Source organism: Pleurodeles waltl, chromosome 11 (genome assembly GCF_031143425.1).
Source record: "Pleurodeles waltl isolate 20211129_DDA chromosome 11, aPleWal1.hap1.20221129, whole genome shotgun sequence".
Lineage (NCBI taxonomy): Eukaryota > Metazoa > Chordata > Amphibia > Caudata > Salamandridae > Pleurodeles > Pleurodeles waltl.
Window position 1 is genome coordinate 525,799,076 of NC_090450.1, and position 15,847 is coordinate 525,814,922.

At 45.9% G+C, this 15,847-nt stretch overlaps 1 protein-coding gene across 4 annotated transcripts in view; it reads right to left on the bottom strand.

The window, feature by feature from the left end:
* The window catches only part of U2SURP (U2 snRNP associated SURP domain containing), a 478,698-nt gene that overhangs the window by 119,805 nt on the left and 343,046 nt on the right, over positions 1 to 15,847 (bottom strand). For all 4 annotated transcript variants that reach the window (XM_069213906.1, XM_069213907.1, XM_069213910.1 and 1 more), the window contains one exon: positions 8,255 to 8,423. In XM_069213906.1, coding sequence (XP_069070007.1) covers positions 8,255 to 8,423 — 169 coding nt within the window. The remainder of the gene's footprint in view (positions 1 to 8,254; positions 8,424 to 15,847) is intronic.

Consider the following 15,847-nt stretch of genomic DNA (forward strand, 5'->3'; position numbering starts at 1 on the left):
ATTGGCAATTCGCCATTGATTGGCTGCCTGTGCTGCCACCCTTTTGCCTGCAGCATCGAATTTCCGACTTTCTTTGTCGGGTGGTGGTGCATCCCAAGAAGTTTGATAGTTTGCCCTTTTCCAGGCTGCTCCCACTACCACTGAATCAGGAGTCAGCTGTTGCGTAATCTATACAGGGCCCGTAGGGGGAGGTTTATATTTCTTTTCCACCCTAGGTGTGATGGCTCTGCTCTTGACCCCGTCTTGAAACACCTGTTTGGCATGTTTTAACATGCCTGGTAACATTGGCAAACTTTGGTATTGGTTATGTGTTGATTACAGGGTACTGAACAAGAAGTCATCTTCTATAGGTTCTGAATGCATTGCTACGTTATGAAAAGTAGCCGCCCTGGAAACCACCTGCATGTAAGCAGTACTGTCTTCTGGTGGTGATGGCCTTGCCGGGTAGCAATCCGGACTATTAGAGACTGGTGCATCGTACAGATCCCATGCATCTGGGTAATCTTGGCTCATCCCTGTGTGCGTTGCTATTGGGGACAGATGTGGTGAGGCCGGTGGCAATGGCTGTGGAGAAAACTGTGGTGTTGTTTTTTCTTTAGCTACTTTTGCTTTTGGCTGCATTTCCGCCTCATGGAATGCGAGCTTCCGCTTCATCTTAATGGGGGGAAGTGTACTTATTTTCCCCGTGTCCTTCTGTATATGAAGCCTTCTCTGGGTATGGTCTGACTCTCCCATCCCCAGTTCTTGTTGAAACCTGCGGCCGTGTAATTGTGAGGAAAGGCCCTGTTTGTCCGTATAGGAGCTTTGTTTCGGCTCCGAGGCTGGGTGTTTCGGCACTAAAACTTTTTCTGTAGTCTTTTTCGGCTATGAAGAAACCTTTTTGGCTTTTGGGGTACCGATTTCTCGGTGCCGGATCTGGTCGGAGCCGGTATCTCGGTGCAGAGTATATTCAGAGCCGGTATCTCGACCGGAGTCGGATGTCTTTGGCTGCTGTGAAGCCTTTTTCGGTGCCGATGCTTGGTCACCGTGCTTTCGGGTAAAGCCATGGCCTGTCGGCGGTGGCGTCTCGTTGGCCTTCATGATTTTCGAGTGAGTTTTTGCCGGGGCTGGTTTACTCACGGTTTGTTGCCTCATCGGCTGCTCACTCACGGACTCGTCCGAGTCCGAATCGGGAATGGAGAATGTCTCCTCTTCTTCGACGTCGGGGTGTCCGGCCGGTGTCAACGCCATTTGAAGTCTTCAAGTTCACCCGTCCCGCAGAGTCTTCTTCGACCAAAATGCCTGACAGGCCTCGCACGTATCCTCTTTGTGTTCGGGGGACAAACACAAATTACAGACCAAATGTTGGTCTGTATAGGGATACTTAGCGTGGCATTTGGGGCAGAAGCGGAATGGGGTCCGTTCCATGAGCCTTGAAGACGCACGCAGTCAGGCCGACCAGGCCCCGCCGAGGAGTGGAAGCCCCGAAGGGCTGCCGGAGCTCTTCTTTTCTTCGGTGTCGATGTGCTACCACTAACCCGATACCGAGCGCAAACAATACCGTGAAATTTTCCGATTGTTAACTAACTTTTCCGAACCGAAACACGGAGTGAAGAGGAACACGTCCGAACCCGATGGCGGAAAAAAAACAATCTAAGATGGAGTCGACACCCATGCGCAATGGAGCCGAAAGGGAGGAGTCCCTCGGTCTCGTGACTCGAAAAGACTTCTTCGAAGAAAAACAACTTGTAACACTCCGAGCCCAACACTAGATGGCAGGATAATGCACAGCATGTGTATCTGCAGCTACACATGCCATCGAACATATATATATACACATATATATATATATATATATATATATATACACACATATACACACACACACACACATACACACACACACACACATATATATATTTATATATATTCTAAACAAATAATAAACCATAAAAACCATAAAGAAAACCTTAACTTAAAATTAGTTGTTCAGGCAATTGTTATTCAGGCACAATTGTTGTTTAGACAGTAGTTGTTTAGTACTTAGTTGTAGACCTTTTAGTTGTTTAGCAGTTGTTGTTCAGGCAAGTAGTGGTTTAGGCCTAGTTGTTCAGGATGTTTGGCTTCTGCTCATGCAGGTATCTCAACCACAGTAACAGTCTTACAGAAATGCTTCTGGTGGCCAGGTCTATACAAACAGACAAAACAATATGTCCTTTGTTGTGACATTTGCCAGCTAATCAAGGGCTCTAATATCAAACGCCCATCGCTGACATCCTTCTTAGTGTCCAGCAGGCCACTACAGTGTGTGTACCTGGACCATTGCGGTCCACTCCAACCTGATGGTGCATACAAATAGATCTTAGTCGCCGTAGGTTCTTGTTCTAGCTTCCAGTGGGTATGGCCTCAGCGGTCGGCTGACGCTCGAACTGTTATAAAAGACTTGCTGATCTTTATCGGTACATATGCGGTTGCAGCATTCCATTCGGACAAGGGCCCTGCATTTGCCTCAAAGGCATTCAGGGACACCATTGGGACGATAGGTGTTGAACTCCATTACTCCTCACTATCCCATCCCAAAGGAAATTCGGTTGTGGAGAGGCGGACCTGTGATCTAAAGCAATCCTTAACAGATAAGAGTATTAGGTTCTGGCGGCAGCTGGCTTCATCACCTATATGGGGTCTAGAGAGCACCGAATAATCTGCCAAGACGATCCTTAGGGAGACGCACTGCCTATGAGGTTCTCTTTGGGATACCCATGTATGCCCTAGATCTTGATGGCCATGGCTTGGTGGCAGCAGACACACCTTTTGACATGAATGAACATCTTACTGTCTTATAGGAGCTTCAGCAATTTTATGATAAATCATCCGCCAGTGCTGCCACCTTAGGAATAAGGGATTTACCAACAACTTCCATTGGCTGGATTCCTATGGTCAGGGATCTGGTTTGTGAGAAGATCGCTGTGAAGAAGGAATACGGCCCATCTTACAGAGCACCGGTCCCAGTCCTGGGAATACAAGGTGCCAGAACTGTCATCCTACCACCGCTGCCTGGTTCCAACGGAAACAGATTTATTTCCATTGACAGCGTCAAACTTCACCATGTGGCCGATCCTGCACAGTAGACCCAGAGGTCCCTTGGGTAGTTCCCGCTTCCCTCTCACTACCCAACAGGATATACCTCTTCAAAGTAGAAATAACAACATTACTTCAGGCTACACAACTATGTTTAAACGATGCTACAAATGCCTCCTTGATCGTGGGGAGGGGGAAAATGAGCTCTTGCTAGTTACTGGTAGCACTTCAACAACCAGCACCTGTCCAAGATTTGGCTGTTTTCTACACCAACACTACACAGACTGACGACACCGTCTATGAGCCTCACATGAAGTGGATCCATCCACCAGTAATGCACCTGTTCCTGCATTTGCAGACACTGCTTCTGGTTATTTCATCAACATTGATGACTTTTCTTCAGACTCATCCACTCCAGTGATTGAAAATGTTTCAAAGACACTTAAGCTGTACCAGTGGCTTCAAAATAACTATTTATTTCACCCATGGAACTATTTATGGTTCTGCTTGACATTTTTTTGCATTGTTGTTATGGAATGGTTTTGTGAGTGTTCTTTTTGCTCATAAATGGTCATTACCTTCCTGAATGCTCCTCAATTGAGCTTGTGGATGAAGTCTTAACTCCATATCTTTCCTCACATAAGGTCCGAAGAGACTTGTCCATTGTGAACATTTCAGCTGTGCCAATTCCTGATGGGATTGTGTAGGTCAACGTTTCATTTAATATATACAGGCTTACTAAGGTCATTCAAATTCCATATGTATTTAAAATGTCTATGACAGATGTAATTACACCTGGTGTTGTATCTGATGATTGGGATGTCCAGACGGCTGATTCTATGTTAACTGAAATGAAGGACTATTCAGTGTTTGAAAGTGAAGATGTATATAGACATACAATGAAATATGGGGAAATGTTTTGCTACAGTAACTGGGGACATTACTACCTGCACCGTGCCACTAGACACAGACCAATACTTAACTACACACAGTGGGAACACTGTTCAACACCACCTGTGGGGAGTACAAAACGATATTCAGATAAGTTCACTTATTTTTCTGGGCATGACACGAAACATCCAGAGTCATATTATTTCAAATTACCTCCTTCAAAAATTAGGAAAATTTTGCTAACTGATACAAAGCTGATTTATTCAGACTCCTTTGTTTCCCGTCTTGCAGTTGAAGGTTACAAATACTGGAGGAACACTATTGATTTAAAGAGTATATGGGGAACACAAGACTGACAAATACAAGGTAGGGAAGCTTTATTTAGAGCATGCTTGATTCCTGTGCAAATGATCTTTTTAAATGACACTATCCAACAGACATCCTGTCTGGGGTTAGAAAAAATAAAAGAAATTGATACGCCCAGTATCCCTACACCGGCAAAGTTTAATGATTGGCAATTCTTCCTGAATGTCACAGAGGAAGAGCTCGATGCAAAGGTTTATGCTGGTACCTATAACTCTTCACTTTCCAGTTCCGGAAGGTGGCTGATTTGGCCAATAGACACCAATGGATGTCAGGCACGTTTTTTTTTTTAATTCTCCAGGGGATGTCAAGATTAGCTGGCCAGACCCTCGCTTCATCTTGGGTCAACATACAGGTATAATTACAACATACAGTGTGGGTAAACTGTGCCAACAATGGGTACAGTCTAATATGTTAGCCGCAGCTAAAAAACATCTTAACACTCCTTCTGAAGATGTAGACTTACAGGACTTTTTACTACGTCCAAGAAAGCCACGCTCTAAAAGTTTCATCTATGTTATGTATAATGAGTTCTGGAAGCTTTCTCAGATAGAAGCTGCTGCGCGTTTAAGGAAGATACACAAGGAGAACTTAGAAAAGGATTTTGCTGTTGTTAACGGCATGAACACTGTCTGTAGGAAGTTGGCTCTGTATATACTATCTCAAAGTGAGAGATAGTGTGCACAGAGTCCAAGGGGTCCCCTTAGAGTTTGATAGTGGCAAGATTAGATAATACTAATGCAATATTTTGTGGTAGTGTGGTCGAGCAGTAGGCTTATCAGAGGGTAGTGTTAAGCATTTGTTGTAAACACAGGCAATAAATGAGAACACACACTCAAAGACTTAACTCCAGCCCAATAGGTTTTTATTTAGAAAAATATTATTTTCTTAATTCATTTTAGAACCACAAGATTCAGAATTCAAGTGAGCACATAAATTGTAAGGTACTTGGCATAGGTAAATATGGAACTTTGAACTAAAACAGTAATGTACACAGTTTTGGCAAAAATGGCAATAGGCTATTTCAAAAGTGGACACTGCAAAAATCAATAGTTCCTGGGGGGGTTAGGTACAAGTTAGTTTATCAGGTAAGTAAAGCAATTACAAGTTCAGTCTCTGGGGAATAGGCAGCCCACCGTTGGGGGTTCACGTCAACCCCAAACACCCAGCACCAGCAACAAAGGGCCAGTCAGGTGCAGAGGTCAAAGTAGGGCCCAAATAACATAGGCACCTATGGAGACCAGGGGTGCTCTGGTTCCATTCTGCTAGGAGGTAAGTACCTGCGTCCTCGGGGAGCAGACCAGGGTTTTTTTGTAGAGCACTGGGGGGTGGGGGTTCACAAACGGGCACACAAAATACACCTTCAGCGGCACAGGGGCGCTTCTCGGCCAGCCACCGACTGGGAAAGGTTGAGGGCCGACAGCTGGTCACTCCTGCACTGGTAGTTGGTTTCTCTCTGGCGTGGGGGCTGCAGGTGCATTGCTTCTTCCAGGCGTCGGGTTCCTTTGTTACCAGGCAGTCGCGGTCAGGGGTGCCTCTGGGTCCTCAATGCAGGCATCGCTGTGCGGGTGCAGGGAGGTCGTCTCAGGGTGTCCACGTTTTTGGAGTCGCCTGGGGACCCTCACTGCAGTGTTGGTTCTTCTGGACACGACCCGGGGGGGCATCGGGTGCAGAGTGTTGGGGACTCACGCTTCCGGAGTGAGGCTGGAGTCCCTTTAAAGATGGTTTCTTCGTTGGCGTTTGGACAGAGCCGCTGTCCACAAGAGTTTCTTGGTCCTTTCGGTGCAGGTCAGGCCTGAGTCCTCAGAGGTCACTGGTCCCGCTGGATGCGTCACTGTGCAGGTTCTTTGAATCTGGAGACAGGCTGGTAGGGCTGGGGCCAAGTCAGTTGTCTCTGCGGGGCTTTCAGGTCAGCAGTCCTTCTTGTTGCACGTCGTCAAGAATCTGATTTCCTGGGTTCTGGATAGCCCTTAAATGCTCACTTTAGGGGTGTGTTTAGGTCTGGGTGCAGTAGCCAATGGCTACTGTCCTGGAGGATGGCTACACCCTCTTTGTGCCTCCTCCCTGAGGGGAGGGGGGCACATCCCTAATCCTATTGGGGGAATCCTCCATCTGCAAAATGGAGGATTTCTAAAAGTCAGAGTCACCTCAGCTCAGGACACCTTAGGGGTTGTCCTGACTGGCCAGTGACGACTCCTTGCTTTTCTCATTATCTCCTCCGGCCTTGCCGCCAAAAGTGGGGGCTGTGTCTCGGGGGGCGGGCATCGCCACTAGCTGGAGTGCCCTGGGGCTCTGTAACACCAGGCTTGAGCCTTTGAGGCTCACCGCCAGGTGTTACAGTTCCTGCAGGGGGAGGTGTGAAGCTCCTCCACCCATTACAGGCTTTGTTCCCGGCCACAGAAACCCGTCTGGATGTGGCAGACTGGCAGAAACTGGCCAGCTTACCACTAGTAGTTGGACTGGTATACAGGGGGCACCTTTAAGATGCCCTCTGTGTGCATTTCTCAATAAATCCCACACTGGCACCAGTGTGGATTTATTGTGCTGAGAAGTTTGATACCAAACTTCCCAGTATTCAGTGTAGCCATTATGGAACTGTGGCGTTCGTATTTGACAAACTCCCAGACTATATACTCTTTATGGCTACCCTGCACTTACAATGTCTACGAATTGGCTTAGACACTGTAGGGGCACAGTGCTCATGCAACTATGCCCTCACCGGTGGTATAGTGCACCCTGCCTTAGGTCTGTAAGGCCTGCTAGAGGGGTGACTTACCTATGCCACAGGCAGTGGGTTGTGGGCATGGCACTCTGAGGGGAGGCATTCTGTGAGGCAGTGTGCTGAGTGAGGGCCCCCCAGGTTGGCATAATACATGCTGCAGCCCTTCGAGACCTTCCCTGGCCAGAGGGCCCTTGGTACCAGGGGTACCATTTACAAGGGACTTATCTGTGTGCCAGGGCTGTGCAAATTGTGGAGACAAAGTTACAGTTTAGGGAAGAACACTGGTGCTGGGGCCTGGTTCGGAGGGTCCCAGCACATTTTCAATCATAACTAGCATCAACAAAAGGCAAAACGTTAGGGGGTAACCGTAACAAGCCATCTGTGGTTGGAGCCAGTGGAAGACTAACTTGGAGCATGTTCTTCAGAGTACACAGAGGTTCCCATAGGCATGTTCTAATACTGCCAGTGCTGACGGGGAGAAGACATAGATGTGGATATAACTGGTCTTCACCACTGCTAGTAGTCCTAACATTCAACTTGTGCCCACTAACTGAGGGGAGGGAGCAAACAACCTCGCAAAATGTTTGTCCTCCATAACACTAACACACTGCTCAAAACAAAAACAACAAAAAATCTGAATATTTGCTTTTGCTTATTCTATTACTATCAGTGTAGTACAATAAGCCTTATAAAAGAAAAACATCTGCAATTGTGTTGAAAAATACACCATAAATCGCAAGGCCAAAAAGACTCATGGTCTAGGTGATACCGAGTCATGTGTGTTTATATCTGGTGTGTGGAGTGTGTGTGTTATATTGCTACCCAGAAATTAACTCTGGCTAGTTTGGTAAGAGACGTTGTATCCTCTTTCAACAATTTATGTTCAGTTTAAAAAGAACAACTTGTCAGCAGTGCGCTGTCACTTCAGTGACAACTTCCACAGGCCTTTTGGTGATCACTCGATTATTTGTTCACCAAATGTGTGAATACATTTACAAGTTTAATATGAAATATGCAAGCTTTCGCCACAATTCAGGAGCTCAGTAAGAGCTTCCATATCAAAGTCAATCATGTAAAGCGTTAGTACATTTGAATTATGCTCTTTTAGATGGATGCATTTTATTATGTAGACTTTCATGTGCTTTAAATGCTGGGACGTGGGAAAGGTAGTTTTTGCAATAGTCAATACACTTAAACAGAGCAATTTATTCCAGCACTTACTTCAATCTCCCGGAGTTTGGCACGCTTCTCTTCTATCATTTCTGTGAACTTGATGTAGGATTTGGTTTCATTCAAATCTTCTTTGAGAGGAATGGAACAGTCCTGCTCATCAGATTTGGAGCTCTGAGAATCATCATCATCTTCATCATCTTGACTTTCTTCCTTTTGTCTATAGAAATAATTAGACTCCTAAAACCCATGTATGATAACTTCAAAATCTTCAAAAATGTAAAATAAAAAAATTAACACTGTGCGGAAAGATTCCAAGACTACTCATCACTGTGCGAGTTAAAACCTGGTTTAAAATTACCACCCTTTTTGTTTTACACTTAGAAGGCATTTATCACTGAAACATATGCCACATATAAATCCATATTTCTACGGCAAAAAAAAAAAATCTATAACTGAGCGGAACAAGTTATTTACCTTTGGTAATGCATTATCTGGTAGAGACATTTTCAAGTTGCAGACCTTACCTTTGAATGGACTGGAACTCTGCGTGCTAACGCAGTGGTCACAGCCTTAGCTCTGGTAGAATGAGCATGCAAGCCCTCAGGGGGTTGCTTCCTAGTTTGCTTAGTACATTATAATGCAGAGTATGACCCATCTGGAGATTGGTTCTCCTCTGCACTGTCCAACCTTTCTTTGCACTCACATAACCAACAAAGAGTTGATAATCCACCCAGAACTCTTTGGTATGATCAAGGTAGAACGCCAATGTTCTTTTTGGGTCCAGGAGGTTGAGTCTCCTCTTCCTTAGACGGATGCAGGGTGCTTAAAAAGTAGGCAAGGTGATGGACTGGCCTACATGGAAGGGCATAACCACTTTTGTCAGAAAGGAAGCCCTAGTGCAAAGGCTTAGATTACAATGCCTGCAGGTCATTCATCTTGCAGGCAGATGTAATGGCCACATGAAGGCTGTTTGAAAAATGACAAGCATGAGAGGACAATTGTGTAGAAGCTTGAAAGGAGCACAAATCGGAAATGTCAAAACTAAATTCAAATCCCTTTGGGGCATAACAAATGGAGATGGAGGAAACATATGAGTAAGGTGTAGGAGGCTGCCCCAATTTATGGTGCACACTTACGGTGTGGCACCCTATACTGAGTCCAGACATCCCTTAGTGATAGTGTTTAGGTGTCCAGATAGAAAATGCTCTCTAGGGGTAGCTGTGGTGAGCACCTAAAGCTTATCTCAAGAGGAGTGTAAAACACTTACAACACCACAATAGTCAGTCAGTAACTGTTCACAAAAGTAAAAAAAACAGGTTTTGAAAAAAATAAAGTATTCTTTATTACAACACTAAAGCTGTGCTAACAGTTGTTTAGTTCCACACAAAATATACACTTAGCAACAATCAGGAAAAGCATAAAAATACATGGCGCCCTATTGGTGGGGTGTGGTGGGGGATGTTAACGACCATATACTAAGAAAGTGGTATAAGAATTGAGGTGCCCAACGAAGATAAGTGTGTGAGAAGTTCAGGGGCTGGGGAACTAGGAAAATACCATAGGCAAGTACTAGAAATTCCACAGGCGCTCGGGTGCAGACTTATCATCAAGCCGGGTGTCCCATAGGCTAACACAGGACTTTTAGGGTTGGAATTTTAGGCATTCAGGACCCTTCTCAGTGGACCCAGAGGAAACCAGTTAGCACAAAGAAGGTTGGAGAGTGCCACCCCCCGTGGATACCAAGAAGACCAGAGTACCTACACCAGGAAGCCCTGGTGCATAGGGGTGAACTGATGTCGGAAATCCTCGAAGAATCAACTGGCCACCTGGCAGAGCTAGAGGAGCTGGATAGTGGAGTGGTCGCCGCCCATCCTTTGAGTGGTTTCGTGCCAAATAAGGAACTGGGGGTTCCTGAACTGGTGCAAACTAGATTATGCAAGGATAGCACCAAATGTGCCCTTCAAAGCAGTCTGGTGGCACTCAGAGGCCACCCCAGCACAGTGATCACACCTCTCCCTTGCAAGTAAGCCTTTGTTATGCTTTCCCCTGCTTGAGTTAAACTCATCAGCAGGAGGGTGAACAGTGTCTGGAGTCAGCAGCAGCGTGGGCTGGCAGCCAGACCCATAAGGCTGCACAGGCAGAAATGAGGGATGCTCTAAGAAACCCCGAGAGTACATGGGATCATGCAACTAGCACTTGAATCAGCGTAGTTGCATGATTCCAACATGTTTGATACCAGACATGCCTAGGTTTGGGGAAGAAATAATGTAGTTGGACCACTTGTGTTGACCAGTGTCCACTACATACCTTAAAATAGCTTCCCTGCACTTACGAAGCCCAGCAACTGGAGTATGAGGTTTGAAGGGGTACTCTGCTCATGCATGAGTACCCCCACACTTGGGGACATGTACCCTCCCCTTGTGGCTGAAGGGCCTACCCCACGGGTGACTTAGTGTCCAAGTGCAGTGACCATAAAATAAGGCAAGCCTTACATCTGAATTGAAAGGTGTATGCACCATTTCACGCAGGTTGCAATGGCAGGACTGCAGACACAGTTTGCATGGGCTCCCAAAGGTGGGAGAACCCTGGTGTACCAATGCCCAGGGTACCCAAGTACTATATATTAGAAACGGACATGGGTGCACCAGTATGCCAATTGTGGGTGTAAAAGTTTACCAGCAACCAAATTTAGAGGAGGGCGCATAGACACTGGGGTCCTGATTAGCAGGATCCCAGTGAACTACAGTCTAAACATACTGACACCAGGCAAAAAGTGGGGGTAACCATGTCAGAAAGATGCTACTTTCCTACATAAAGCCTTTAAGGAACCTATTTACAATTGGAGGCTTAAACAAGGAAGGTTAATCAGGCAACTGCAAAAAAACAGAAATGCCAGACAGATAACCTTTGAGAGTGCTCATAGGAGAGCCCTGCTGGGCCAAAGTAAGTATAAACATCAGAACCTCAGAGAGGGCAAAAAGGGAGACTTGTCAGTGCACCATGCCACAATTTTCTCCAACAGTTGTGTACAGTTTTTTGTGGAGAGACGGCTGACTGCCGAGATTACATTACAGATTTTGGGTGGGAGGTCAAAAGCTGTCAACTCCCTCTACTCAATCTCCACGCAAGAAGGCGGAGACAGGTTCGGGTGGACAACCCTCCCCTGCTGCTGTGACAGAAGATCCTCCGGAAAAGGCAGTCTGATCAGAGGATCGATGGCCATGCTCAGTATCTTGGGACACCAGACTCTTCATGTCCTGTCCAGAGTCACAAGGATTACTTGGGCCCGTCGTACTTTATTTTCTTGAGAACTCTGGGCAGAAGTGGTATGGGAGGAAAGGCATACAGGAGGCTTGAGATCCACTCAAGATGAAAAGCGTCGCCAAGCGATTGCAGTCTTGGAAACTCCAACACGCAATAGTGCTGACATTGCGCGTTCTCTGTGGAGGTGAAGAGATCTAAACAAGGCTCTACTCAATGCTGAAAGAATGTAGGAAGCTAGCCTGATGTGTGGTGGACACCCCCTTTTAGTGATGTGTAGGCAGTGTACAGGAAGCCAGGGCTCTCAAGGGGTAGCTGTGGATGAGCAGACAATACTTATCTAGGACACATGCAAAGCATATGCAATAGCAATAGAGTCACACAGCACTTACACACACAAAAGAACCACACAGTGTTTAAAAAATAAAGGTACTTTATTATAGTAACACAAATACTAAAATACTGCATAGGCATTCCCCCAACTGGAGTTAAGTAAACACACTATAATATACACATCAGAAGTCAGTAAATAGCATAGAAAGCAATAGACATTGGTAAAATCAATAGCAAATAGTGAGGGCCCTAGCGGGGACCAACCATATACTAAAAGTGGAATGTGAAAGGCAGTCCCCCATCAAAGGATGTGCTATCAGGAGAAGGGAGCTTGAGGAACTAGGTACTCCAAAAGGTTAGTACCAGGGTGCCCTCCAGCAACCAGGAGAGGAGAGATAAGTACCTGGTTTTCCACAAACCCAACAGGAGGACTTTTTAAAAGGATTGTGTAAGACCCAACCAAGACTGGAAGAAGCCAAAGGTGGATCCTGACAGAAGAGGACCTATAAAGGACGGGGTAGACCCCAGAGGCAACTGTAGGAAGCTGGCTCTGTATATACTATCTCAAAGGGAGAGATAGTGTGCACAGAGTCCACGGGTTCCCCAAGAGGATTGAAAGAGGCAATAATAGATAATACTAATGCTCTATTTGTGGTAGTGTGGTCGAGCAGTTAGGCTTATCAGAGGGTAGTGTTAAGCATTTGTTTTACTCACACAAGCAATAAATGAGAACACACACACACAATGACTTAACTCCAGACCAATACGTTTTATATAGAAAAATATTTTCTTAATTTATTTTAGAACCACAAGATTCAAATTGCAGGTAAGTACATTAAATGTAAGGTACTTTACATCGGCATAGTTAGGACTTTGAACCAACACAGTAATGTACACAGTTTTCATATAATGGCAATAAGCTATTTTTAAAATGGACACAGTACAAAGCTCAACAGTTCCTGGGGGAGGTAAGTACAGTTAGGTTAATGTGGTAAGTAAAGCGCTTACAAATTCAGTCTCTGGGGCATAGGTAGCCCACTTTTGGGGGTTCAAGTCAACCCCAAACACCCAGCACCAGCAACACAGGGCCGGTCAGAGGTCTAAGAGGAGCCCAAATAACATGGGGGCCAATGGAGACAGGGGGTGCTCCAGTTCCGGTCTGCTGGCAGGTAAGTACCTGCGTCTTCAGGGAGCAGACCAGGGGGTTTAGTAGAGCACTGGGGTGGGGGGGTCCCAAGTAGGCACACAAAACACACCCTCAGCATGGGGCTGGCTGCAGAGGGCAACAGAAGTCGGGTTTTCAATAGGTGTCAATGGAGGGACTCGGGGTCACTCAGACGTTTCAGGCAGGGCATCAGGGGCTTCTCGGGCCAGCCACCAACTGGGCAAGAGTGAGAGCAGCCTGCTGGTCACTACTGCACCCGAGGTTCATTTCTCACGGGCCTGGGGGCTGCGGGTGCATTGCTTCTCCAGGAGACTGATTTCTTCGTCTCGGGCAGTCGCGGTCAAGGGGTCCTCGGGATACCCTCTGCAGGGGTCTTCGTGGGGGTGCAGAGAGGTTAGCCCAGGGTGGACATGTCGCTGAAGAACTGGGGATCCGCTCTGGGTTGTTGGTTTCTCTGGACACGGGCCGGTGCATTGGGTGCAGAGTGGTGGGGACTCACGCTTTTGGAGTGATGTGAAAGTCCCATTAAAGATGGTTTCTTCTTTCGCACAGGTTTGCTGGGAGTTCTTGATCCTTTGTAGTTGCAGGGCAGTCCTCTGAGTCAGCAGAGGTCACAGGGCCCACAGGGTGCGTCGCTGGTGCAGGTTCTCGGACGTTGGAGACAGGCCGGTAGGGCTGGGGCCAAAGCAGTTGTCATCTTCCTTCTTCTCTGCAGGGTTTTTCAGCTAGGCAGTCCTTCTTTGTAGGTCGTCAGGAATCAGAAATCCTGGGTTCAGGGTTGCCCCTAAATGAAAATGTCACTTACCCAGTGTACATCTGTTCGTGGCATCAGTCGCTGAGATTCACATGGTATGCATGAGCTCGCCATCTGGTGTTGGGTCGGAGTGTTACAAGTTGTTTTTCTTCGAAGAAGTGTTTTCGAGTCACGGGGCCGAGTGACTCCACCTTCTGTGCTCATTGCGCATGGGCGTCGACTCCATCTTCGATTGTTTTCCCCGCAGAGGGTGAGGTAGGAGTTGTACTATAGTAATAGTGCCCGCGCAATGAAAAATGTAAGTATGTATCTATTAAAGGATTAAGTAATATATATACAAATGTACAAAATTGAAGGTAACTTCTGAACTGCTACAGGCTTCCGGGGAGGTGGGTGGGTCCATGTGAATCTCAGCGACTGATGCCACGAACAGATGTACACTGGGTAAGTGACATTTTCAGTTCGATGGCATCTGTCGCTGTAGATACACATGGTATGCATAGACTAGTAAGCAGTTAGTTCCCCATAAGCGGTGGTTTAGCCTGTAGGAGTAGAAGTTGTCTGAAATAGAGTTCTTAATACAGCTTGACCTACTGTAGCTTGTTGTGCGGATAGCACATCTATACAGTAGTGTTTGGTGAATGTGTGAGGCGTAGACCAAGTGGCTGCCTTACATATTTCTTGCATTGGGATGTTTCCTAAAAAGGCCATTGAAGCACCTTTTTTCCTTGTTGAATGTGCCCTGGGAGTAATGGGCAGTTGTCTTTTTGCTTTAAGGTAGCAGATTTGGATGCATTTAACTATCCATCTGGCTATACCTTGTTTTGATATTGGGTTACCTGCATGAGGTTTTTGGAATGCAATAAATAGCTGTTTAGTTTTTCTGATGTTCTTCGTTCTGTCAATGTAGTACATTAATGCTCTTTTGACATCTAATGTATGTAGTGCTCTTTCAGCCACAGAATCTGGCTGTGGGAAGAATACTGGTAGTTCTACCGTTTGATTTAGATGGAATGGAGAAATAACTTTTGGTAAAAATTTTGGATTAGGTCGTAGGACGACCTTATTTTTATGTATTTGTATAAAAGGCTCTTGTGTTGTGAACGCTTGAATTTCACTTACTCTTCTTAGAGATGTAATGGCGATGAGAAAGGCAACTTTCCAGGTGAGGAATTGTATTCCGCAAGAGTGCATGGGTTCGAAAGGTGGGCCCATGAGTCTTGTTAGAACCACGTTTAGGTTCCATGAAGGAACAGGTGGTGTTCTTGGTGGTATAATTCTTTTAAGCCCTTCTATGAATGCTTTGATAACTGGTATCCTATACAAGGAAGTTGAATATGTAGTTTGCAGGTATGCAGATATTGCTGCAAGATGTATTTTAATAGAAGAGAAGGCTAGCTTTGCTTTTTGTAAATGGAGCAAGTAATTTACTATATGTTTTGGAGTTGCCTCTAGTGGTTGTATCTGATTATGATGGCAGTACCAAACAAATCTTTTCCACTTACTTGCGTAGCAGTGTCTAGTGGATGGCCTTCTGGCCTGCTTTATGACTTCCATACACTCTTGGCTAAGTTGTAAGTGTCCGAATTCTAGGATTTCAGGAGCCAGATTGCTAGATTCAGCGATGCTGGGTCCGGGTGTCTGATCTGTTGGTTGTGTTGCGTTAACAGATCTGGTTTGTTGGGCAGTTTGATGTGTGGTACTACAGACAGATCTAGCAGTGTTGTGTACCAGGGTTGTCTTGCCCACGTTGGTGCTATTAAAATGAGTTTGAGTTTGTTTTGACTCAATTTGTTTACTAGGTAAGGAAGGAGAGGGAGAGGAGGAAAAGCGTAAGCAAATATTCCTGACCAGTTCATCCATAGGGCATTGCCTTGGGATTGCTTGTGTGGGTATCTGGACGCGAAGTTTTGGCATTTTGCGTTCTCTTTTGTTGCAAATAAGTCTATTTGTGGTGTTCCCCAGAGTGTGAAGTAGGTGTTCAGAATTTGTGGGTGGATTTCCCATTCGTGGACTTGCTGGTGATCTCGAGAGAGATTGTCTGCCAGCTGATTCTGGATCCCCGGAATAAACTGTGCTATTAGACCAATTTGATGGTGGATTGCCCACTTCCATATTTGTTGAGCTA